The following is an 18,788-nucleotide window of genomic DNA, read 5'->3' on the forward strand; positions in this document are numbered from 1 at the left end:
GGAGTGTTAGTAGGGTTTTGTTAGCACCAATACTTGAAATTTGATCCAAAATGTTGTAAAATGTTAATGATTCTTTTAAAGAAGATGGCTAGCAAACAAGAAAACAGATGTGTAACCCGGCTTCCATAGTTAGCAATGGAAGGAATCTAAGGAATTTTCTGCATATAAATGAGATTGCACATGTCAAGTCTTATAGCGTGTAAAACCCATTGGCTTCCACACTTAGAAATGGAAGGGGATGTTTTTCTTTTTTTTGCGCAGAACTTATCGTCATGTCAAGATTACACAAAACTGTCATTTGAATATACAAGTCAATGTCAATATCTGTCTTTGTCTTGAGATTACACAAAATGTTAGCCAGAACAACAAAGTCAACCTTCATGAATGAATTCACAGTAGGGGTACCAACAGTCAAGGCTGGCTAGTTAACTGGTGTACATTCTTTTCGCTTGCAGCTGACTAACGATTAAAATGGTACATACCATACCATATCGGGTAAACATTTACATTCACGGAGAAGATGATTACAATATATCAATAAAGGTGATTCAATAAAGGTGGTCCTTGAATCTTCACAGGCCATCTCCAATAATTTTCACAACATTAACCAACCTAGTTTTAGCAGAGGCCTTGTGGTTCTCGTTCTGCAGGGTACAAATCGCTCAAACTTGAGTCACCATGTTAAAGAGTGAGACAGCAAATCACAGGAGAGAAAGGGAACACGTGCTAACATGAGATTTCAGTGGCGAGGATTGTCAACAGCTCCAGACACTTGGTCTGATGGCTGATGAAAAAGTAGGAGTGCTATGGATCGATCGATTGGATTTGTCTGCGTCTCAATGCTCCTATGATCAACAAACCTACAAAACAGAAACATCAACATATGGAAAGGCAACAGAGAGCTCCAATGCAATTTAAGTAATATTAGTAAGATGTGACCATTCTCAATCAAGATCGGATCATGTTCAATGATTACCAGCTATTACCGGTTAAGTTACTACCAAATCAGCTATACAACAGCAACAATCATCAAGAATAATTGTCTTCCCAATTGCTCATCATAAAATAAATAAGTTCTTTGATCTACACAGCCTATCTTCATTAAAGAGTAAGATACATTGTTTGTTTTAGTGAAATAAGATTCAATATTTCAGACTGCGTTATAAGATAAGAGATTGTGCCAGAGATAAAGTACACATTTCGACAAACATTAATCAAATATTACTGGACAATGGCAAAGCCACAAATAAAAAATCATTATTATACAAAGTATGGTCTTTTATGAGAATCCTAACGTACTTGCCCGAAGTTTCCATATTTTGTGTATCCTTTACATCCCAGCTTTCTTCATGTCTATTCATCACATTTGGGAAAACTGGTCTATTTTGAACACTTCTTGCCAGGCGGTACAAACCATCTCTAATGCACAGTTTGGTTTTCACGTCCAACTGAAACAACAATGGGGGCAAATAAGGTAAGCTCCAAAATATAACACACTTTAATGTCCAATGAAACAGGACACAGAAACATTGCTTGTACCAATACTATAGCATTGAGTTATTCAGCCCAAGATTATGACCATTTAAGGGAATCAAAATGCCAAAATCATCACAGTGAAGAAGCTGCTACAAGTCCTATTTGCAAAAAAAACAAGTTGCTTGTATAAAGAACTATGCCTGGAGGTAAGGTATTTCGACTTGATGAACCATACATACAAAAGGAAGGCAGAAAATAATCCTGTACCTGACTAACTGCATCCTGAAGTTGTCGGAAGCTGCTTTCTTCAACTGAATTATCAGAAGAAAGAGACGACACAAAAGAGCCATCCACCACTACTGATGTACCCAGTGTATCCTTACTTCTTTTTCCTAAGCCCTTTTTTTCAACCTCATAGTTCTCACAAGGACCTGAAGATCTTCCAGTCAATGTTTGTTGACCAAGTTGTCCTTCATCATTTATGAGTTGTTGCAAATTAGCCACTTGTTTTTGAACTGCACTCATACAATCAAGTCTGATAATTAGACCAAAAGGCAGACAAACATGCTCATAACGAATACTCATACAAATATTCTGTGATTTCTGTTACATATATATTACCAATCAAGTTCCTCTGTGCAGAAGATCCAGATGGACTGAACTGGCAGTTTCTATCTGAATAGCAATCGGAAGTAATGTTACTTGGTGAAGTTTTATCTGAGTGGTGCTTTTGCTTCAGTAAATTCTGGGAGGAGCTTAATTGAAATCCTGAAGCTACAGAAAACTTCCTGTCCTCCAGCTGTCGCAAGGCATTTTCTGATGAATATCGCTCGCCAATCTGCAATATTACCATGGCAGTAAACAAATAAAGATAAATATTATAAATAATTGGGGAAAAAATAACATCTCAAATGGATACTACTTTACTTGAAAAAGGTCATGCACTAATAGTAATGGATGATCTTTTTGCCTTACCACCTCCCAAGCACATGACATATCAGAATAAATAATGCTAATGCAGTTACATACTGTGGTTGTCAATTCAACTATTAAAGTGGCTTCTTGTAACAACCCAGGGTTTACCCCAAATTAGAAACTGGTTGTTATTTTTATTTTTGCATCATAAGCATTTCATCAGCATCATGTTGCATTTCGTTAAGGAAATTTGGATATTTTTGCTAGACCCAAGATCTATTTTATTTTGCCATTTTCTAAATGGTGAATAATTTAGCCCAAGACTCACCTCCACACTTTGGACATGATCTTTTTGTGATATTTGGGAGCTATCCAAATTATTTCACAATTTTAGCCTAAGCCTACCTATCACTCATCTTCAAAACCCATTTATTTAATAAATGGATTTATTTTCCAAATAAATAGTTAATGAAGTCTAAATGGATTGTATTTTTCATGTGGCCTTGTTATAATCTAGAGAGGCCACATATATATTTCATCCAATTCGGAGTTCGTTCGTGTTATGACCGGCGTGACTTATAGCCGGAGGAGGTCCAATGGGCCCGTTTAGTTAAGGGCTTAGCCCAAGTTATCTTAGTTAAGTTAGGGGCTTAGCCCAAGTTATCTTAGTTAAGTTAGGGGCTTAGTCCAATGGTGCCCGAAAACGCCATGACGCTGACTTTCTGGCGCCTGGGTCGCCGCATCCAATTGGCGGGCGTGGGTGGCGCCTCCCCAGCGATGCCGCAGCTTCAGTTGGCCGCGACTGACACAGGGCCTGAGCACCCCCTGTTGGATCATCTCTTGCAGCAGCACCGCGACCTCTTCGACGAGCCTCAGGGCCTTCCGCCAGCCCGGGCGTATGACCACCCCATTCATCTCCTGCCGGGAACGGTGCCGGTTGCGGTGCGCCCCTACCGCTACCCCCAGTTGCAGAAGGACGAGCTGGAGCGGCAGTGCGCACTCATGCTCGCTTTGGGCATTATCCGGATCTCCACATCGCCGTTTTCGGCGCCGGTCCTCCTCGTCCGCAAGTCGGATGGCACGTGGTGTTTCTGCATCGACTACCGTGCCCTGACGCTCAAGGACAAATTTCCTATCCCAGTCGTCGACGAGCTTTTGGACGAGCTACATGGGGCGCACTTCTTCACCAAGCTCGACCTCCGTTCGGGCTACCACCAGGTGCGGATGCATCCGGACGATATCGCGAAGACGGAGTTTCAGACTCATCACGGCCACTTTGAGTTCTTGGTGATGCCTTTTGGCTTCTCCAACGCTCCGGCAACCTTTCAGGCTTTGATGAACGACGTCCTCCGCCCCTACCTGCGTCGGTTTGTGCTCGTTTTCTTTGATGACATTCTTATCTACAATGCTTCTTGGGCGGAGCACCTTCAGCACGTCGCCATCGTCTTCAACGAGCTTCGAGCGCATCATCTTCATCTTAAGCGCTCGAAGTGCTCGTTCGGCACGCCTTCGGTCGCTTACCTCGGCCATGTCATCTCAGCCGAGGGTGTGGCTATGGACGTCGACAAAGTGGTGGCGGTTGCGGCCTGGCCGACACCGCACTCGCCACGGGCTCTCCGCGGCTTCCTGGGCCTCGCGGGGTACTATCGAAAATTTATCCGAGAGTTCGGCCTCATCGCGTCCCCGCTCACACTCCTGTTGCGACGCGACGCCTTCGCCTGGGATGCGGAGGCCACGGAGGCGTTCGAGGCCCTTAAGCAGGCCCTCACGACGGGTCCCGTCCTTCAGATGCCCGATTTCGACCGGCCATTCATGGTGGACTGCGACGCCTCCGGTGTGGGGTTCGGCGCCATCCTTCATCAGGGCGACGAACCGCTTGCATTCTTCACCAGGCCTTTTGCCGCGCGCCATCATAAGCTCGCGGCCTATGAGAGGGAGCTCATTGGCTTGGTGCAGGCCGTCCGCCACTGGCGCCCGTATCTTTGGGGGCGGTCCTTCTGGATTCGCACGGATCACTACAGCCTCAAATTCTTATTGGATCAAAGGTTGTCCACCATTCCCCAGCACCAGAGGATCAGCAAGCTTTTTGGCTTCGACTTCACCGTGGAGTATCGTCCGAGTCGCCTTAACACCGTGGCCGACGCCCTGTCCCTCACGACACCAACCACAACTCGGACACTGACGACTCCGACGGGGCGGCTCTCTGCATCCGCTCAGGGCCCTCATTCGCCCTCCTTGACGACATCCGTCGGGCCACCTCCGACGCACCGGACGCTCAGCTTCTTCGGCAGCGCCTCGCAACCGGCAACCTGGCCGAGTCGTGGCGCTGGGCGGATGGGTTGCTCCTCCATGGGCATCGCCTCTTTGTGCCGGATCACGGCGATCTGCGTCACCAGGTCCTGCCGCTGGCCCACTCGGCCGGCCACGAGGGTGTGCAGAAGACCCTCCACCATCTACGCGCTGATTTCTACATCCCCGGTGATCGGGCCTTGGTCCGGGACTGGGTGCGGTCCTGTGTTACGTGCCAGCGCAACAAGACGGAAACACTGCGTCCGGCTGGGCTGCTGCAGCCCTTGGAGGTGCCCTCCCAAGTCTGGGCCGATATCTCCATGGACTTCATCGAGGGCCTCCCAAAGGTGGGCGGCAAGTCCGTTATCCTCACGGTGGTCGACCGCTTCTCCAAGTACGCCCACTTCATCGCGCTCGGCCATCCCTACACGGCCGCCTCCGTGGCTCGTGCCTTCTTCGACGGAATTGGCCGTCTCCACGGGTTTCCGGCTTCGATCGTCAGCAACCGGGACCCGGTGTTCACGGGGCATGTCTGGCGTGATCTCTTCCGCCTGGTGGGTGTGAAGCTCCGCCTGAGTACGGCCTTCCACCCTCAGACGGATGGCCAGTCCGAGGTGGTGAACAAGGTGATCGCCATGTATTTGCGTTGTGTTACAGGTGACCGTCCCCGTGCATGGGTGGATTGGCTGGCATGGGCAGAGTACTGCTACAACACCTCTTATCACTCCGCCCTGCGCGCCACGCCGTTCGAGGTGGTCTATGGCCGACATCCAACTGCTGCCTGGACGCAACGTTGCGTGCTGAATCTGCTGCTTGGATCGCCAACTGCTGCCTGGATCCGACGTGGTTGTTTTCCAACTGCCCCTGCCGACGCGGCTCAGTCTCAGATCCCATTGACTGGTTCCCTTCAAAAAAAAAGGAGAAAAAAAAATGTCTACTGCGTCGGGCTATGTTCCTGTCCCTCGTTGTTCGGTGATCTTCGATGGTAGTAACTACACCAAGTTCATTGGCTTTATGCGCATTCACATGCGTGGCATCCGTCTCTGGGGTGTTCTTTCTGGCGAGGTCTGCTGTCCGTCACGTCCGGTTCCTCCTGTGGCTCCCACTCCGCCGATCCCTCCGGCTCTTCCTGCGGATGATGCTCGTGCTGCAGCTGTTCTCACTGCTAGTGTTTTGCCTCAGTTTGCCTCTGAGTTTTTGGGCCTTCCTACTGCCTTTGAGATGTGGACTCGCCTTTGTCAGCGCTATGCGCCCTTTGGTGATGCCTTATACCTCTCCGTGGTTCGTCAGGAGCATGCTCTTCAGCAGGGTGACTCTACTGTTGATGACTTCTATACACAGAGTTCTGCTATCTGGCGCCAACTCGATTCTCTCCGCACTGCTAGTTGTCGTACTTGCCCCTGTTGCCAGGCTGTCCAGACCAACTTGGAGTTTCATCGTGTCTACGAGTTCCTGTCTCAGCTCCATAAGGAGTTTGAGCCTCGGCGTGCTCAGTTGTTTGCTTGTGACCGTATTTCTCTCATGGAGGCGCTTTCTAAGATTCGTGCTGAGGAGACTCGCTTACGTGATGCTGGTTTGCTGGAGGTTCCCTCGGTGCTCGCTGCTCGGGCTACTTCTACGCCCCCTGCTGCACCGACCCCTTCTCACTCGAGTGCTCCGCCGCTCTTGCCCACTCCTTCTGGAGGCTCAGGTCGCCCCCGTCCACATTGTGGCTACTGCAACAATGATGGCCATATTGAGTCCCACTGCTACACGAAGAAGAAACACTTGCGCCAGGCGCAATCATCATCTACAGAAACTTCGTCATCTACCTCGACAGCTTCAGCCATCGCTTTGACTGAGCAGGATATTCTACGACTTAAGCGTCTGCTCGCTGCTTCAGGTTCTTCCTCGCCGGGTACTGCTGGTATTCTGACTCAGGCTTCCCGCACTGAGCAACCACCTTCTTCACAGTCAGGACCGTCTCACGCACACTCTGGTTGGAATTGGCCTTCGCCGCCATGATATTATTTTTTTTTCTTCCGCTGCTATCATCCCTAATCTAGTGTGTGTTTTCTAGTTTTCTATTTTTTCCGCTGCGTCCACCAAATCCATTGATATTTTATGTTTTCTCATGCCATGCGAGTCCACCATACCTTAGTCCGTCGGCCTTTTCTTTGGTCCTGATCCTTTCTATGCAACTTTTGTGGCCTATTTGCCCTTGTTGTTTTCTATAGGATTTTCTGGACTTCTTTTGCATTGTCGATCTACATCCGTCGTGCCTTATCCGCCGAGCTTCTTTCGCCGACGGTTGTCGTGGACTATGATTTTCTGCACAATGCTTTATTCTCTTGATGTGCCATCTTCTTTTGACAACCCATCTTCTCTTGATACTTATGTTGTATCTTCCAGTGATGCGGTGTCTTCCTCTGATGTGCCATCTCTTCGATCTCTACCTCTTGATGTGCCATCTCCTTTTGACAACTCATCTTCTCTTGATACTTATCTCGTATCTTCAAGTGATGCGGTGTCTACCTCTGATATGTCATCTCTTCATTATCTCCTTCGGCTACTCGACAAGTTTTGAAGACTCTTCATGCTACGACTACACTCTCAAGACAAGGATTTGGATTATCATTTTTTTAGTATTACACTTCTTCAAATGCAATGCTATTGCATACGCTTTGCATTTGAGGGGGGGGGGGGGGTTAGGAAGTATTAGTATTAGTCTAGGAGTCCTTATTAGTCTATTAGTATTAGTCTAGGAGTCCTTATTAGTCTATGTTTACTTTCCTTGCACCTCAAGTCATGTGTAATATATATATGCCCCTTGGGCCTTCAATATAGATAAGTTGCTTTCCTAACAATAACCTAAGGCAGAGGGCCGGTAGAACCCTAGTTTCTACCAGTTCGATGCCACAAACATTTATTATACGAAAGTTATAATCCTTAATTAATTAAAAAAATGACACTATTTGCAGTGGGCCGGCCCAATGGGCGCTCGTTAGCTAAGTAGCGCTCTTGTGCGGAGCTTATCATGAGACGTGGCGCAGTGAGCCCGTTCGCCTCCTTGTCGCCCCACCAACAATGGCAGGCCCCACCGGCACTTGCGACCCGTTGCCCAGAGTCCCACGATGCGCACCAGCCCACAGCCGGCTACAACGCACATCATATCAATCACTTCTAAAATCATTTTAAGGGTGCAACCATAATAAACTTTTGTGATGGAGTTAGTTCGAAATGCTGCATATAATACTTCCACTCCATTTAATATGTGTAGGTAGACATAGTGGAATCCTTTACCATGCTTCATGATGCATTTGCATATCATGAGCATGCTAGATCTTCATCGTAGTAGCAAGATTGCATCCGATGTTTCCTTTCCAGTGTTGCTACTTCATTTAATATGTGTAGGTAGACATAGTGGAATCCTTTACCATGCTTCATGATGCATTTGCATATCATGAGCATGCTAGATCTTCATCATAGTAGCAAGATTGCATCCGATGTTTCCTTTCCAATGTTGTTTTGTTTCTTCGCGGATAGGACTCGAAGATGACGTGAGATACGAGCAAGGTCCGCGAATGTACCATGCGTTGATTCCACGCAAGCAAAAGCTAATTGAACATTCCAACACATCCTATGCTTTCTCCCTTACTCATGCATTAGTGTAATGATGTTGTACTGAGTCTCAATGCCTATTCCTATGCCTAGCCTGATCACAATCACCTGATATTGCCTTTACCTTCCATTCCTAGCATGTCATGTTCTGCTTGGTCCATTGCCATGTTTAACCAGCTTGTCGTAGTATGCATGCTTAGATTGTTGCTTAAGTCATATTATATCCAGTTGTTGTTGCTTTTGGGTAGTTGTTAACCTGATTTTGATACTCTTTTATATGTCATGTTGAAGCCTTCTTAAGGCATTTGTTAAACTTTACATGTCTAAGGTATATTCGCTATGTTGTATGAGTTGTATCTTGGTCGAAAGACCCTTTTTTGTATTCATTCATTAAGTTCGAATCTCCGGAGTTGTTTTACATATATGTTGTTGTTCCAGATTCTTTCATGACTTGTGTTGTGATACTTATTTTCCACCCGCATAGCGTGCATGTTGTCACATGCACTTTGTGTAAGGTGACATCTTAGGATCAATTATGTAGATACTAAAGAAAGTGCTAGATCTGCATAGTGTCGGATCTTGAGACGCTACAAGTTGCCAGAAATGACAGGAAGGAACATGCCTTAAGCACATGCAAGTTACTTACATTAGAGCAGCAAACAATAAATCAAATCGCAATCTTACAAAGTAACTGTATTTTGTTCTTTCTCGAAGACTGGAGACAGCAGAACTATGAAACAATTAGGAAAACTGAAATTCTACCTCGCAAAAATAGGAACATTGGAACTGAAAAAAAGAATCATGTTCCCTAATTATTCCACAGAGGATACACCACTGATCAACATACCAACCAAGCAAACACACAATGCCCTTTTATTTAGACTAATAAAAAAAGGTCAAACTACCATATAAAGGCTACCATATCCGAACTCAAAGCATGAAGATCTTGATTACTCTATTGAAAACATGCCCTTCATAGAACAGCACACCCACTGTAATTCTTAATATTAGAAAGATTAAAGAGGTTAAATTACCATATCAAGATTTCCATCTCCACTGCATATCTGGTCAGTGGACAACAATTCCATTGCATCCCCCTGGTATGCCTATGGTACATACAAAAATATTGATACAAAAAGGCTTGAAGGGCAACCAGATAAAGCAAATGTAGAAGAAAGGATAATCAGTTTACTTGCCTGTTCTCCATATACATTAACATTCTTTTGCTCGATGAATGCATAATTGTCATTGAATTGCTCGTCAGCTGTTGGTAGGGATTTGTCTTGTGCACAGGGGAATGCTGACAGGTCATCCAGCATACCATAGTCTGAATAAGAAGAGCCAAAACCTGCCTGCAGAGCAACATCGGAAGAGTAAATGGCATCTGAAGAAGGAATCCATGACAGCTCATCAGTGTTCTCCAGTTGTTGTTCACCATATGTGGAATCACACCCCCTTAGACGGAGAAAAACGATTAGCCAAACAGGACTAGAGTCCGTTTCACTATTTTTACGTAAGATCACACAGTCAGCAAGGGAAACATTCAAAGTACCTGAATAGTGTATCAACATCCTCAAAATTATCAATGCTAGGCCAATCAATGAAGTTTAGATCATTATCTCCATAACTGAAATCACTTTGCGGAACACTGCAATTGTTGAGAACAGCTGAGCCATTACTCAGTGCAAACTGGCAATTGTTCCAGTTTTCTGTTTGGTATCTTGTTCCAGATGTAGTGTCATCTGTGCTCAAGGGAAAAGCACTTGATTCAATTTTGCAGTCTCTTACATGGTCGGAAGCTACCACACAGGTAGAGTAGATGTGCTCTGACTTAAATTTCCGTGAATCTGAATTAGTTGCTGTAGATACGACACCCTGCGGGTTCTCTTGAGTGGTGATCCCATGCTTCAGTTTCTTATTTGAGATATTCAAAGGCCCTGCTCCTTCTTCTTGCAAGTTGTTATGACCCTGAGCAAATTCATCCTTGAATTGACCCTCAAACTGTAAAAGCACTACATGCTTAGTCAAAGGTGAGCAGCAAGAGAATCCAATTACTTTTATTGAGTATTAAGAGAAATGGCTGAACGTGAAACAATTCTATTGCTCGGAGAGAATAAATGTGATTTAAATTACTAAATAGACTTGACAAATAACAGAGTTCAGCATGTGGTTGATAATACCACGAAACATTGCTCTATCACTGGAAACAACTGTTAGTTATATTGCTGATGGCCTTTGGCCTTTTGTATTCTTGCCTTTTAGCATCCTCATGTACATCATATATATGGTGGCTTTGGCCTCCTAGTAATACAAGTTGCTATTCCTAACATGGTATTAGAGCTGTAACGTTTTTTTACTCCCGATCCAATCTCTCACCGGACGCTGTCGGCCGGCCGGCTGCACTTCCACCCACCCGCTCTGCAGTCGAGGGTTTCGCCCCACCATCGTTGGCTTCTTCCGGCCCACCAGAGCCGCTGGCTTCTTCCGGCCCGCCAGAGCCGCCGCTGGCCTCTTTGGCCCGCCGCCGCTGTCGGCGGCTTCACCGCCGTTCGCCAGTCGTCGCCGACTGCCGGCCTCGTACGTGCCATCAGCTGGGCCGCCGGATCCACGACGGCTGACCGCCCGGTTTGCTCCTTCGGCACTACCGAGCGCTCGGCCCTGTCTTGTCCGCCACCGGCCACCAGCCCCGTGTGGCCCAGCAATCTCCATTGCTGCTGTCATGGGTGTGCATGTGTGGCTTCCGGGTCGTGGGTGTGCATGTGTGGCTTCCGGGTCGTGTGTGTGCATGTGGGGCGTGGCGTGGAACTGCTTCTGGAGTTCTGGGTCAGTTCCTTTTCTGATCCAGATCCAAAATTCCAAATCGTGCTATTCCTAACAAAAAAAAGAAAGAAGAAGCACGACGCTTACGTCGGGTACACATCTCCCTCGCTGCTGCTCGGTATTTTTTGACAGTATCCCATACATTGATCCCGTCTCGCACACGCGCTTTCCCTCTATGCTTGGTGCTCGCCCGTTTGGAGGTGATGGTTGTTGCTCTACTTCAACATCTTTTGCGACATCCATCGGTGCAGCCGGTCGCTCTACATCGACTCCTTCGGCAGCTGCACCGCCTCATGGTGTTGGTCGTTCTTCAGCGACTTCCGCATCTGGTGATTGTCGCCCTGCGTCCACTCCTCTACCGACTTCTGCGCGCGGCAATGACTGCTCTACGCCGACTCTCCTAGTGGCTTTCACATGCGACTCTATATCGAGTTGCTACTCTCGGTCGACTCTACACGCGGCTTCCACAGGTGGTGGTGAGTGGTCATCGCCGGCATGTGTTTCTACCTCTACCTCTTCTATCGTGTCCCTATCGGCACGTGGGATTGCACAACTCATGGGATTGCACAACTGAGATGCTTGCTTGATACTTGGGATTCTTCACCGACGGTTTCTGCAGGTTCTATGACTGACTCTTCTAGCACTGAGAAACCACCTTCTACTCATTCAGGTACATCCCCATGGATTCTTGATACTGGAGCGTCTTTTCATATGACTTGTGATTCTTCCACTTTGACCTCCGTTCGACCTGTCGAGTCTCCTCTTCGTGTGCTTACGGCTGATGGCACTCCCCTTTCTGTAGCTAGTCGAGGTACTTTTAGCACTTCTTCATTTCATGTTCCCTCTATCGCTCATGTTCCTCAACTTACCATGCAATTCATATCTGGTGGTCAGATTGTTGACTCTAGTTGTAGGGTCATTCTCGACTTTGATTCGTGTTTTGTTCATGATCGTTGCACGGGCGCTCTGCTTGGTACTGGCCCTCGACACTCTAATGGTCTCTGGGAGCTTGACTGGCTTCGTCTTCCTTCCGCTGCCACCGCCACCAGTCTCGCAGCCCATGTTGCTGCATCTACCAGCTCTTTTCAGCAGTGGCATCATCGTATTGGCCATTTATGTGGTTCTTGTCTCTCGTCTTTGGTTCATCGTGGTGTTCTGGGGTCTATCTCCGGTAACGCTTCGTTGGATTGTCTGGGTTGTAGGCTTGGTAAGCAGATTCGGCTACCCTACCCTCATAGTGAGTCAGTGTCCGAGCGTCCTTTTGATCCATGTTTTGGGTCCGGCTCCCTTCGCTTCAAAAGGGGGACATCGCTACTATATTATCTTTATAGATGATTTTTCTCGGTACACTTGGATCTATTTCATGTCTTCTCGTAGTTGAGGTCTTATCTATATACAAAAAAATTGTTGCCATGGTTCATACCCAGTTTTCCACTCCTATTCGTGTTTTTGCGCAGATTCAGCTGGTGAATATATCTCCCATGCACTGCGAGGATTTCTTGCTGAGCAAGGTACTCTTACACGGTTCTCTTGCCCTGGTGCTCATGGTCAGAATAGTGTGGCTGAGCGCAAGCATCATCACCTTCTTGAGACAGCGCGTGCGATGATGATTGCCGCCTCTCTTCCACCGCACTTCTGGGCTGAGGCTGTTACTACTTCCACCTATCTCATCAACATTCAGCTATCTGCTGCTCTACAAGGCAGTATTCCTCTGGAGCGTCTTTCTGGCCATTCTCCTGATTATTCGGTGCTCCATTTGTTTGGTTGCGTTTGCTATGTTTTGCTTGCCCCTCGAGAATGCACCAAACTAACGCGCAGTCTATTGACTGTGTCTTTCTCGGATACAGTGATGAGCACAAGGGCTACCGGTGTTGGGATCCTGTCGGACGTCGGATGCGTATTTCTCAGGATGTGACCTTTGATGAATCTCGTCCCTTCTACTCGCGTCCATCCTCCTCGGCCTTTTCCATAGAGGACATCTCTTTTCTTACATTTCCGAATACACCTCCCTCCCTCTGTGCCCAGTATTCCTACTCCTCGTCCCGCTGTTGCAGATCCGACGCCATCCTCTCCTACGATTTCTTCTCCTCCCTCATCGCATGAGTCTCCACCTTCATCACCGATACCTCCACCTTGTCCACCTTCATCACCGATACCTTCCCCTTCTCCACCTCCAGTGATTCCACCTTTTCAGTCCTTTCCTTTCCATTATACTCATCGTTCACGTGTTTTGGACAAGTCTACTAATGCGCCCTCTACTTCTGGTGTGTCATCTTCCTCCTCTCAGCCGACTTATGGTCTTCGCTCTCGGCCTTGTCCACCCCCTGACCGATATTCTCCTTCTCGCTATGGTCTTTCGACCGTTCTTGAGCCGACTTCTAATCAAGATGCTATTGTTCCTCCTGAATGGCAGTTTGCAATGACAGAGGAGATTGCTGCCCTTGAGCGCAATGACACGTGGGACCTGGTTTCTCTTCCTCCCCATGTTCGTCCCATCACTTGTAAGTGGGTCTATAAGATTAAGACTCGATCTGATGGTTATCTTGAGCGTTATAAAGCTCGTCTTGTGGCTTGTGGCTTTCAGCAGGAGCATGGTCGTGATTACGATGAGACTTGCTCATGTGACCCATATGACCACTGTTCGCACACTTCTCGTTGTGGCCTCTATTCGCCTTTGGTCCGTGTCTCAGCTCGACGTAAAGAATGCCTTTCTTAATGGTGAGTTGCATGAGGAAGTTTATATGCAGCCACCACCCGGTATTCAGTTCCTGACGGCATGGTTTGCCGTCTTCGTCGCTCTCTATATGGCCTTAAGCAAGCCCCTCGCGCTTGGTTTGAGCGTTTTGCCTCTGTGATCACTGCAGCTGTTTTTTCGCCCAGTGCTCATGATCCAGCGTTATTTGTCCACCTTTCTGCTCGTGGTCGCACTCTTCTTCTTTTGTATGTTGATGACATGATCATCACTGGCGATGATTCAGGGTATATTGCATTTGTCAAGGCCCGTTTCAGTGAGCAATTTCTTATGTCTGATCTTGGTCCCCTTTGTTACTTTCTTGGATTGAGGTTCCCTTCATCTCTGATGGCTTTTCTATTTCCCAAAAAAAGTATATCCAAGATCTTCTTGCTCGTGCGGCTCTTACTGATGAGCGCACTGCTGAGACTCCTATGGAGCTCAATGTTAACCTTCGTGCTTCTGATGGTGAGCTCTTGCCTGATCCGACGCGTTATCGTCATCTTGTTGGGAGTCTTGTCTATCTTGTTGTCACTTGTCCGGATACCTCCTATCCTGTCCATATTCTGAGCCAGTTCGTTTCCGCTCCCACTTCAGTCCACTATAGTCACCTTCTTCATGTTCTACGATATCTTCGTGGCACAATCTCTCGTCGTCTCTTTTTTCCTCGTTCCAGTTCGTTACAGCTCCAAACCTATTCAGATGCTACGTGGGCTAGTGACCCTTCGGATCATCGTTCACTTTCTGCTTACTATGTTTTTCTTGGTGGTTCACTCATTGCCTGGAAGACGAAGAAACAGACTACAGTTTCTCGTTCGAGTGCAGAGGCCGAGTTGAGAGCTATGGCTCTTTTGACGGCAGAGGTGACTTGGTTACGATGGCTATTGGAGGACTTTGGTGTTTGTGTTACTACACCTACCACCCTCTTGTCCGACAGTACAGGTGTATCAGCATTGCGAGGGACCCTGTGAAGCATGAGCTTACCAAACATATTGGGGTTGATGCTTATTATGTGTGCTGTTGTGCAGGATCATGTTGTTGCTCTTCAGTATGTACCTTCCAAGTTACAGCTAGCGGACTTCTTCATGAAGGCACAGACTAGAGGGCAACATAGATTTCACCTTGCCAAACTCAGTGTTGTGGATCCACCATGAGTTTGACAGAGGGGTGTTAGAGTTATATTGATGATGGCCTTTGGCCTTTTGTATTCTTGCCTTTTGGCATCCTCATGTACATCATATATATGGTGGCTTTGGCCTCCTAGTAATAGAAGTTGCTATTCCTAACAACACAACAACAACAACAACAACAACAACAAAGCCTTTAGTCCCAAACAAGTTGGGGTTAGCTAGAGGCGAAACCCATAAGATCTCGCAACCAACTCATGGTTCTGGCATATGGATAGCAAGCTTCCATGCACCCCTGTCCATGGCTAGTACTCTGGTGATCCGATATGGCGCGTCGCTGAGAGGGTTGCGCCCTAACGAAATCTTTTGTGTTTCATCTCCATAGAGTGGCTGAGTTTTGACGTTGGCTCGCCAAGCCTATCACAACCCTCCTTTACCCAGGACTGGACCAGCTATGCTCTATCAGTGGAAAGTATGTAACTAATTTTCTGTAGGTGAGACCTGTAGTGGAACATCAATCTGATCATAGAATTTCTTATGCCAGATCAACTTGCTTTAGGGGTAATTGTCCCTAGTAGACTATTGATATGCTGCCATATCAGGGGTTATCTTACTAGCACTACTCATCTATGCACATCTAAAACAAGTGAAGGTCAGCAATAGATGGCTGCTGAACGGCAGCAACAAAGAGAATGGGGCGAATCAATGGCAACAGAAGATTCATGTCTTATACACTTGGTTCACATGCTTACCCAACGGAAGATTAGCAGGTCTAACATGTCATTCAAGTTAATCAAACAGTAAAAAGAAAGCTTGAGGCATCAAAATTAGGTATAGAATACAAACACACAAAGTTAGCATGAAGACTATGGTACATGATATACATAATCTATACTATTTAAGGTCACAAGAACTTGTAAGCCTAAATTTCTAGTTACATGCCAATACATCTAACGGTATCTTATTCGGCCGCTTGGAAAACTATTAGTAAGATGCAATATCCAGTAAGAGATAGAGACTCATCAAAATCAGGAGATCACCTCGCCCGCCTTCCAATCTGGCATCACTACAGCTTCTATCCAGGCCCGAAACTGTACCAATTCACCGGATTTGATATCATATTCAACTCAGAATCCCCAGTAGTTGATCAATCAAATCCTATAAAATAGAGACAATTAAGTTGAGTAATACAGTATGAATATTAGAGAAAGTGTAAAATATACCCGGGGAAATTCTATCTCCTATACTGCACATGCATAAACAGAGTGGATAGATAGAATTCGGAACTTCTCACCTTGCCAAATCAGACGATTTGGATTAGGGTTGGATCAAACCTGCAAAAACAATGAAAAATCCCTCAAAGTCTCCAGAAATGTTGACAAGAAAAATACTACTCAACTTGTAACCAAAACACCCCCGACGCCGGATCCGAATCTCAACACTCGACAAAGGTAAGATGGAGAATTTCTCTTCCAACAGAAAAGGAAGAGTGAAAGCCGATAAACAGCTAACCAAACCGGAAAGATGTAAGCACACGCGCGCACACACACAAAAAGAAACAAATCTGAGAATCAACAACGCACACAATATAAACTCGAGAGAAGCAGAAAACTGAACCAAAAAGAAAAACTCGTCGATAAAAAAGCCCAACCTGAATCCGAAACCAAACCAAGGCCAATCTGCAGAGGCTCCCTAATTCGCCTGTGGGAAAAAGAAAGAGGAATCCCCGTGTAGCTTGTGGACGTCTTGGCCGTAGAAAGAGGACGAAAGGCCTGTTTCGCACCTCCTCCGCCTCTAGAGCCTTCCGGGGGAAAAAATATTTTTCTTTTTTGAAGTAGAGAAAGGATGGGGCAGCAGCTAGCAGAGGATATGCAACCACGGCAGCAAGCGAGAAGGAAAACAAATTGGCAGGAATAATAAAATAGAGTAAATCAGGGAAGATTTTATATCTTATTTGCGGCTGGTATGGTGTGTGGTGCGTGGGCAGATTAACTAGCGGCTGGGAGCGCCTCGGAGGAGGGGCCCCTGCCGGTGTGGGAGTAGTGGACGACAGGCGCCGGCCACGATCCGATCACTTGCTCGCACCTCATTGGTTCAAAAACGCTGCCAGGTGGACCCCGCGTGTGGCACATTTCTTTTTCTGTTTTGGAAATACTGTTCGGCGGCACCGGTTATCGTTCATTTTTTTTACAAACTGGCGCTTGTAGCACACACTACGTCCCGCGAGTTGGGCCAGCCCATGAGCATGCGATCTATTCATATCCATCAAAACGATACAAAAAAAACATGACCAAACGATAGTTCGAAACTGTGACCTTATACCTTCAGGCCGAACAAAGCCCACCACTACCCCACCAAAACTAGAGCTTTAAACCATGTTGCCGTGTTTTTGTTTGTTCTCTCAGTCGCAGGAATCCTTCAGTTTTATTTGGGTTTTCTTTCAAACCGGATTTTCCAAGTTCGCTCGACAATTCCACGACGGTTTTATTCTCGTTTTATTTTTCATTTTCAACTTTTTTATTGCGTGATTTTTCTAGAAATTCATATTTTTATTCAAGATTGATTATTTTCTTTTTAAAAAATAGACAAACTTATTTATAAAGCAATTAACTTTTTTCAAATGTGACGAATTGTTTTTTCAAATTCATTTTTCTTGAATTTCTAAACTTTTTTCAATTTGATGAACTTTTTCTCAAATTCTATGAACTTTTTCTCAAATTATATGAACTTTTTTAAAATTTGATGAACTTTTTTTCAAATTCCATGAACTTTTTCTCGAATTCTATGAACTTTTTCCAAATACGATGAACTTTTTTCAAACTCAATGAACTTTTTCAAATTTGGTAAACTTTTTTGCAAGTTAATGAACTTTTTTTTTAAATCGATGAACTTTTTTCAACCTCGTGATTCTTTCCTTTTAAATTGATATACTGTTTTTTAATTTGTGAACTTTCTTCAAACTCATTGTATTTTTTCAAAATTGATAGATATTTTAAACTAACTGTTTTTTCTAAATTCTTGAACTTTTTTCTCATGTTAGTGAAGTTTTTAAAATTTTACAAACTTTTTGAAATATGCGAGTTCGATTCAAATAGCACGGGTGCAAGTGTTCTTAAAGATTGTGCACTAGTAATTCTCACAAGCACTTAGATGGTGTGGTGGTTGCCTACCTCTTACATTTGGGATGTGGCGTGAGTTCGATCCCCTTAGCCACCCCTTTTTTTGGTAGATTTTCGCGCTACAGTGTGCTAGAGTGTTCATGGGCTGGCCTAATAGGATGTCGTTGCAAGCACCGGTTTAGGATGTTGTTGCGAGCACCGGTTCACTTTAACGACGCTTAAAGCGCAGAATAGGAGGTGACCGAGGCACACGCGAGGCCACAACCTTGTTTTTCTTTATATATGTTTTCACATTTTTTGTTTTTTTCCTTTATTTTTAGTTTTATATATACTATCAAATATTCTAAGTATGTATATTACACAAAATATATATTAAAAATGTTAATCAAGCATTTTTTACATGATAATATGTGCCTTATTCATATCATAAAGATCAAAGTACAAGTCACGTAACGATCGACATGACAAAGCTGAAAAGATAGCACAACATCTCTCAGCTTATGACCAACTATCGTCATCTGCCTCCGGCACCACCACAGCAACCACCGAAGAAAAGAATGACGAATCACATCCTCATCTGAACTCGACGCCACTCCTTAGTTGACATGCAGCTTTGTGGACCTCCAAGATAACGCACCAAAACTGAAGCGCTTATTGTTGAACTAATCAGACCGGGGCAACACCCCGGACACGCCATCGAATTTCGGATGT

General features: G+C 45.6%; 1 protein-coding gene across 1 annotated transcript; it reads right to left on the bottom strand.

The window, feature by feature from the left end:
- Positions 1-281: 281 nt before the first annotated feature.
- On the bottom strand, positions 282-16,916 carry LOC123448542 (protein LNK1-like). Its single transcript, XM_045125484.1, is given in 12 exon segments — positions 282-644; positions 732-754; positions 757-860; positions 1,300-1,448; positions 1,744-1,991; positions 2,098-2,314; positions 9,315-9,386; positions 9,477-9,735; positions 9,833-10,281; positions 15,999-16,116; positions 16,253-16,292; positions 16,610-16,916. Coding segments are annotated over 10 exon segments (1,617 nt in total). The 5' UTR covers positions 16,023-16,116; positions 16,253-16,292; positions 16,610-16,916; the 3' UTR covers positions 282-572.
- Positions 16,917-18,788: the final 1,872 nt, after the last annotated feature.

Source organism: Hordeum vulgare, chromosome 4H (genome assembly GCF_904849725.1).
Source record: "Hordeum vulgare subsp. vulgare chromosome 4H, MorexV3_pseudomolecules_assembly, whole genome shotgun sequence".
Lineage (NCBI taxonomy): Eukaryota > Viridiplantae > Streptophyta > Magnoliopsida > Poales > Poaceae > Hordeum > Hordeum vulgare.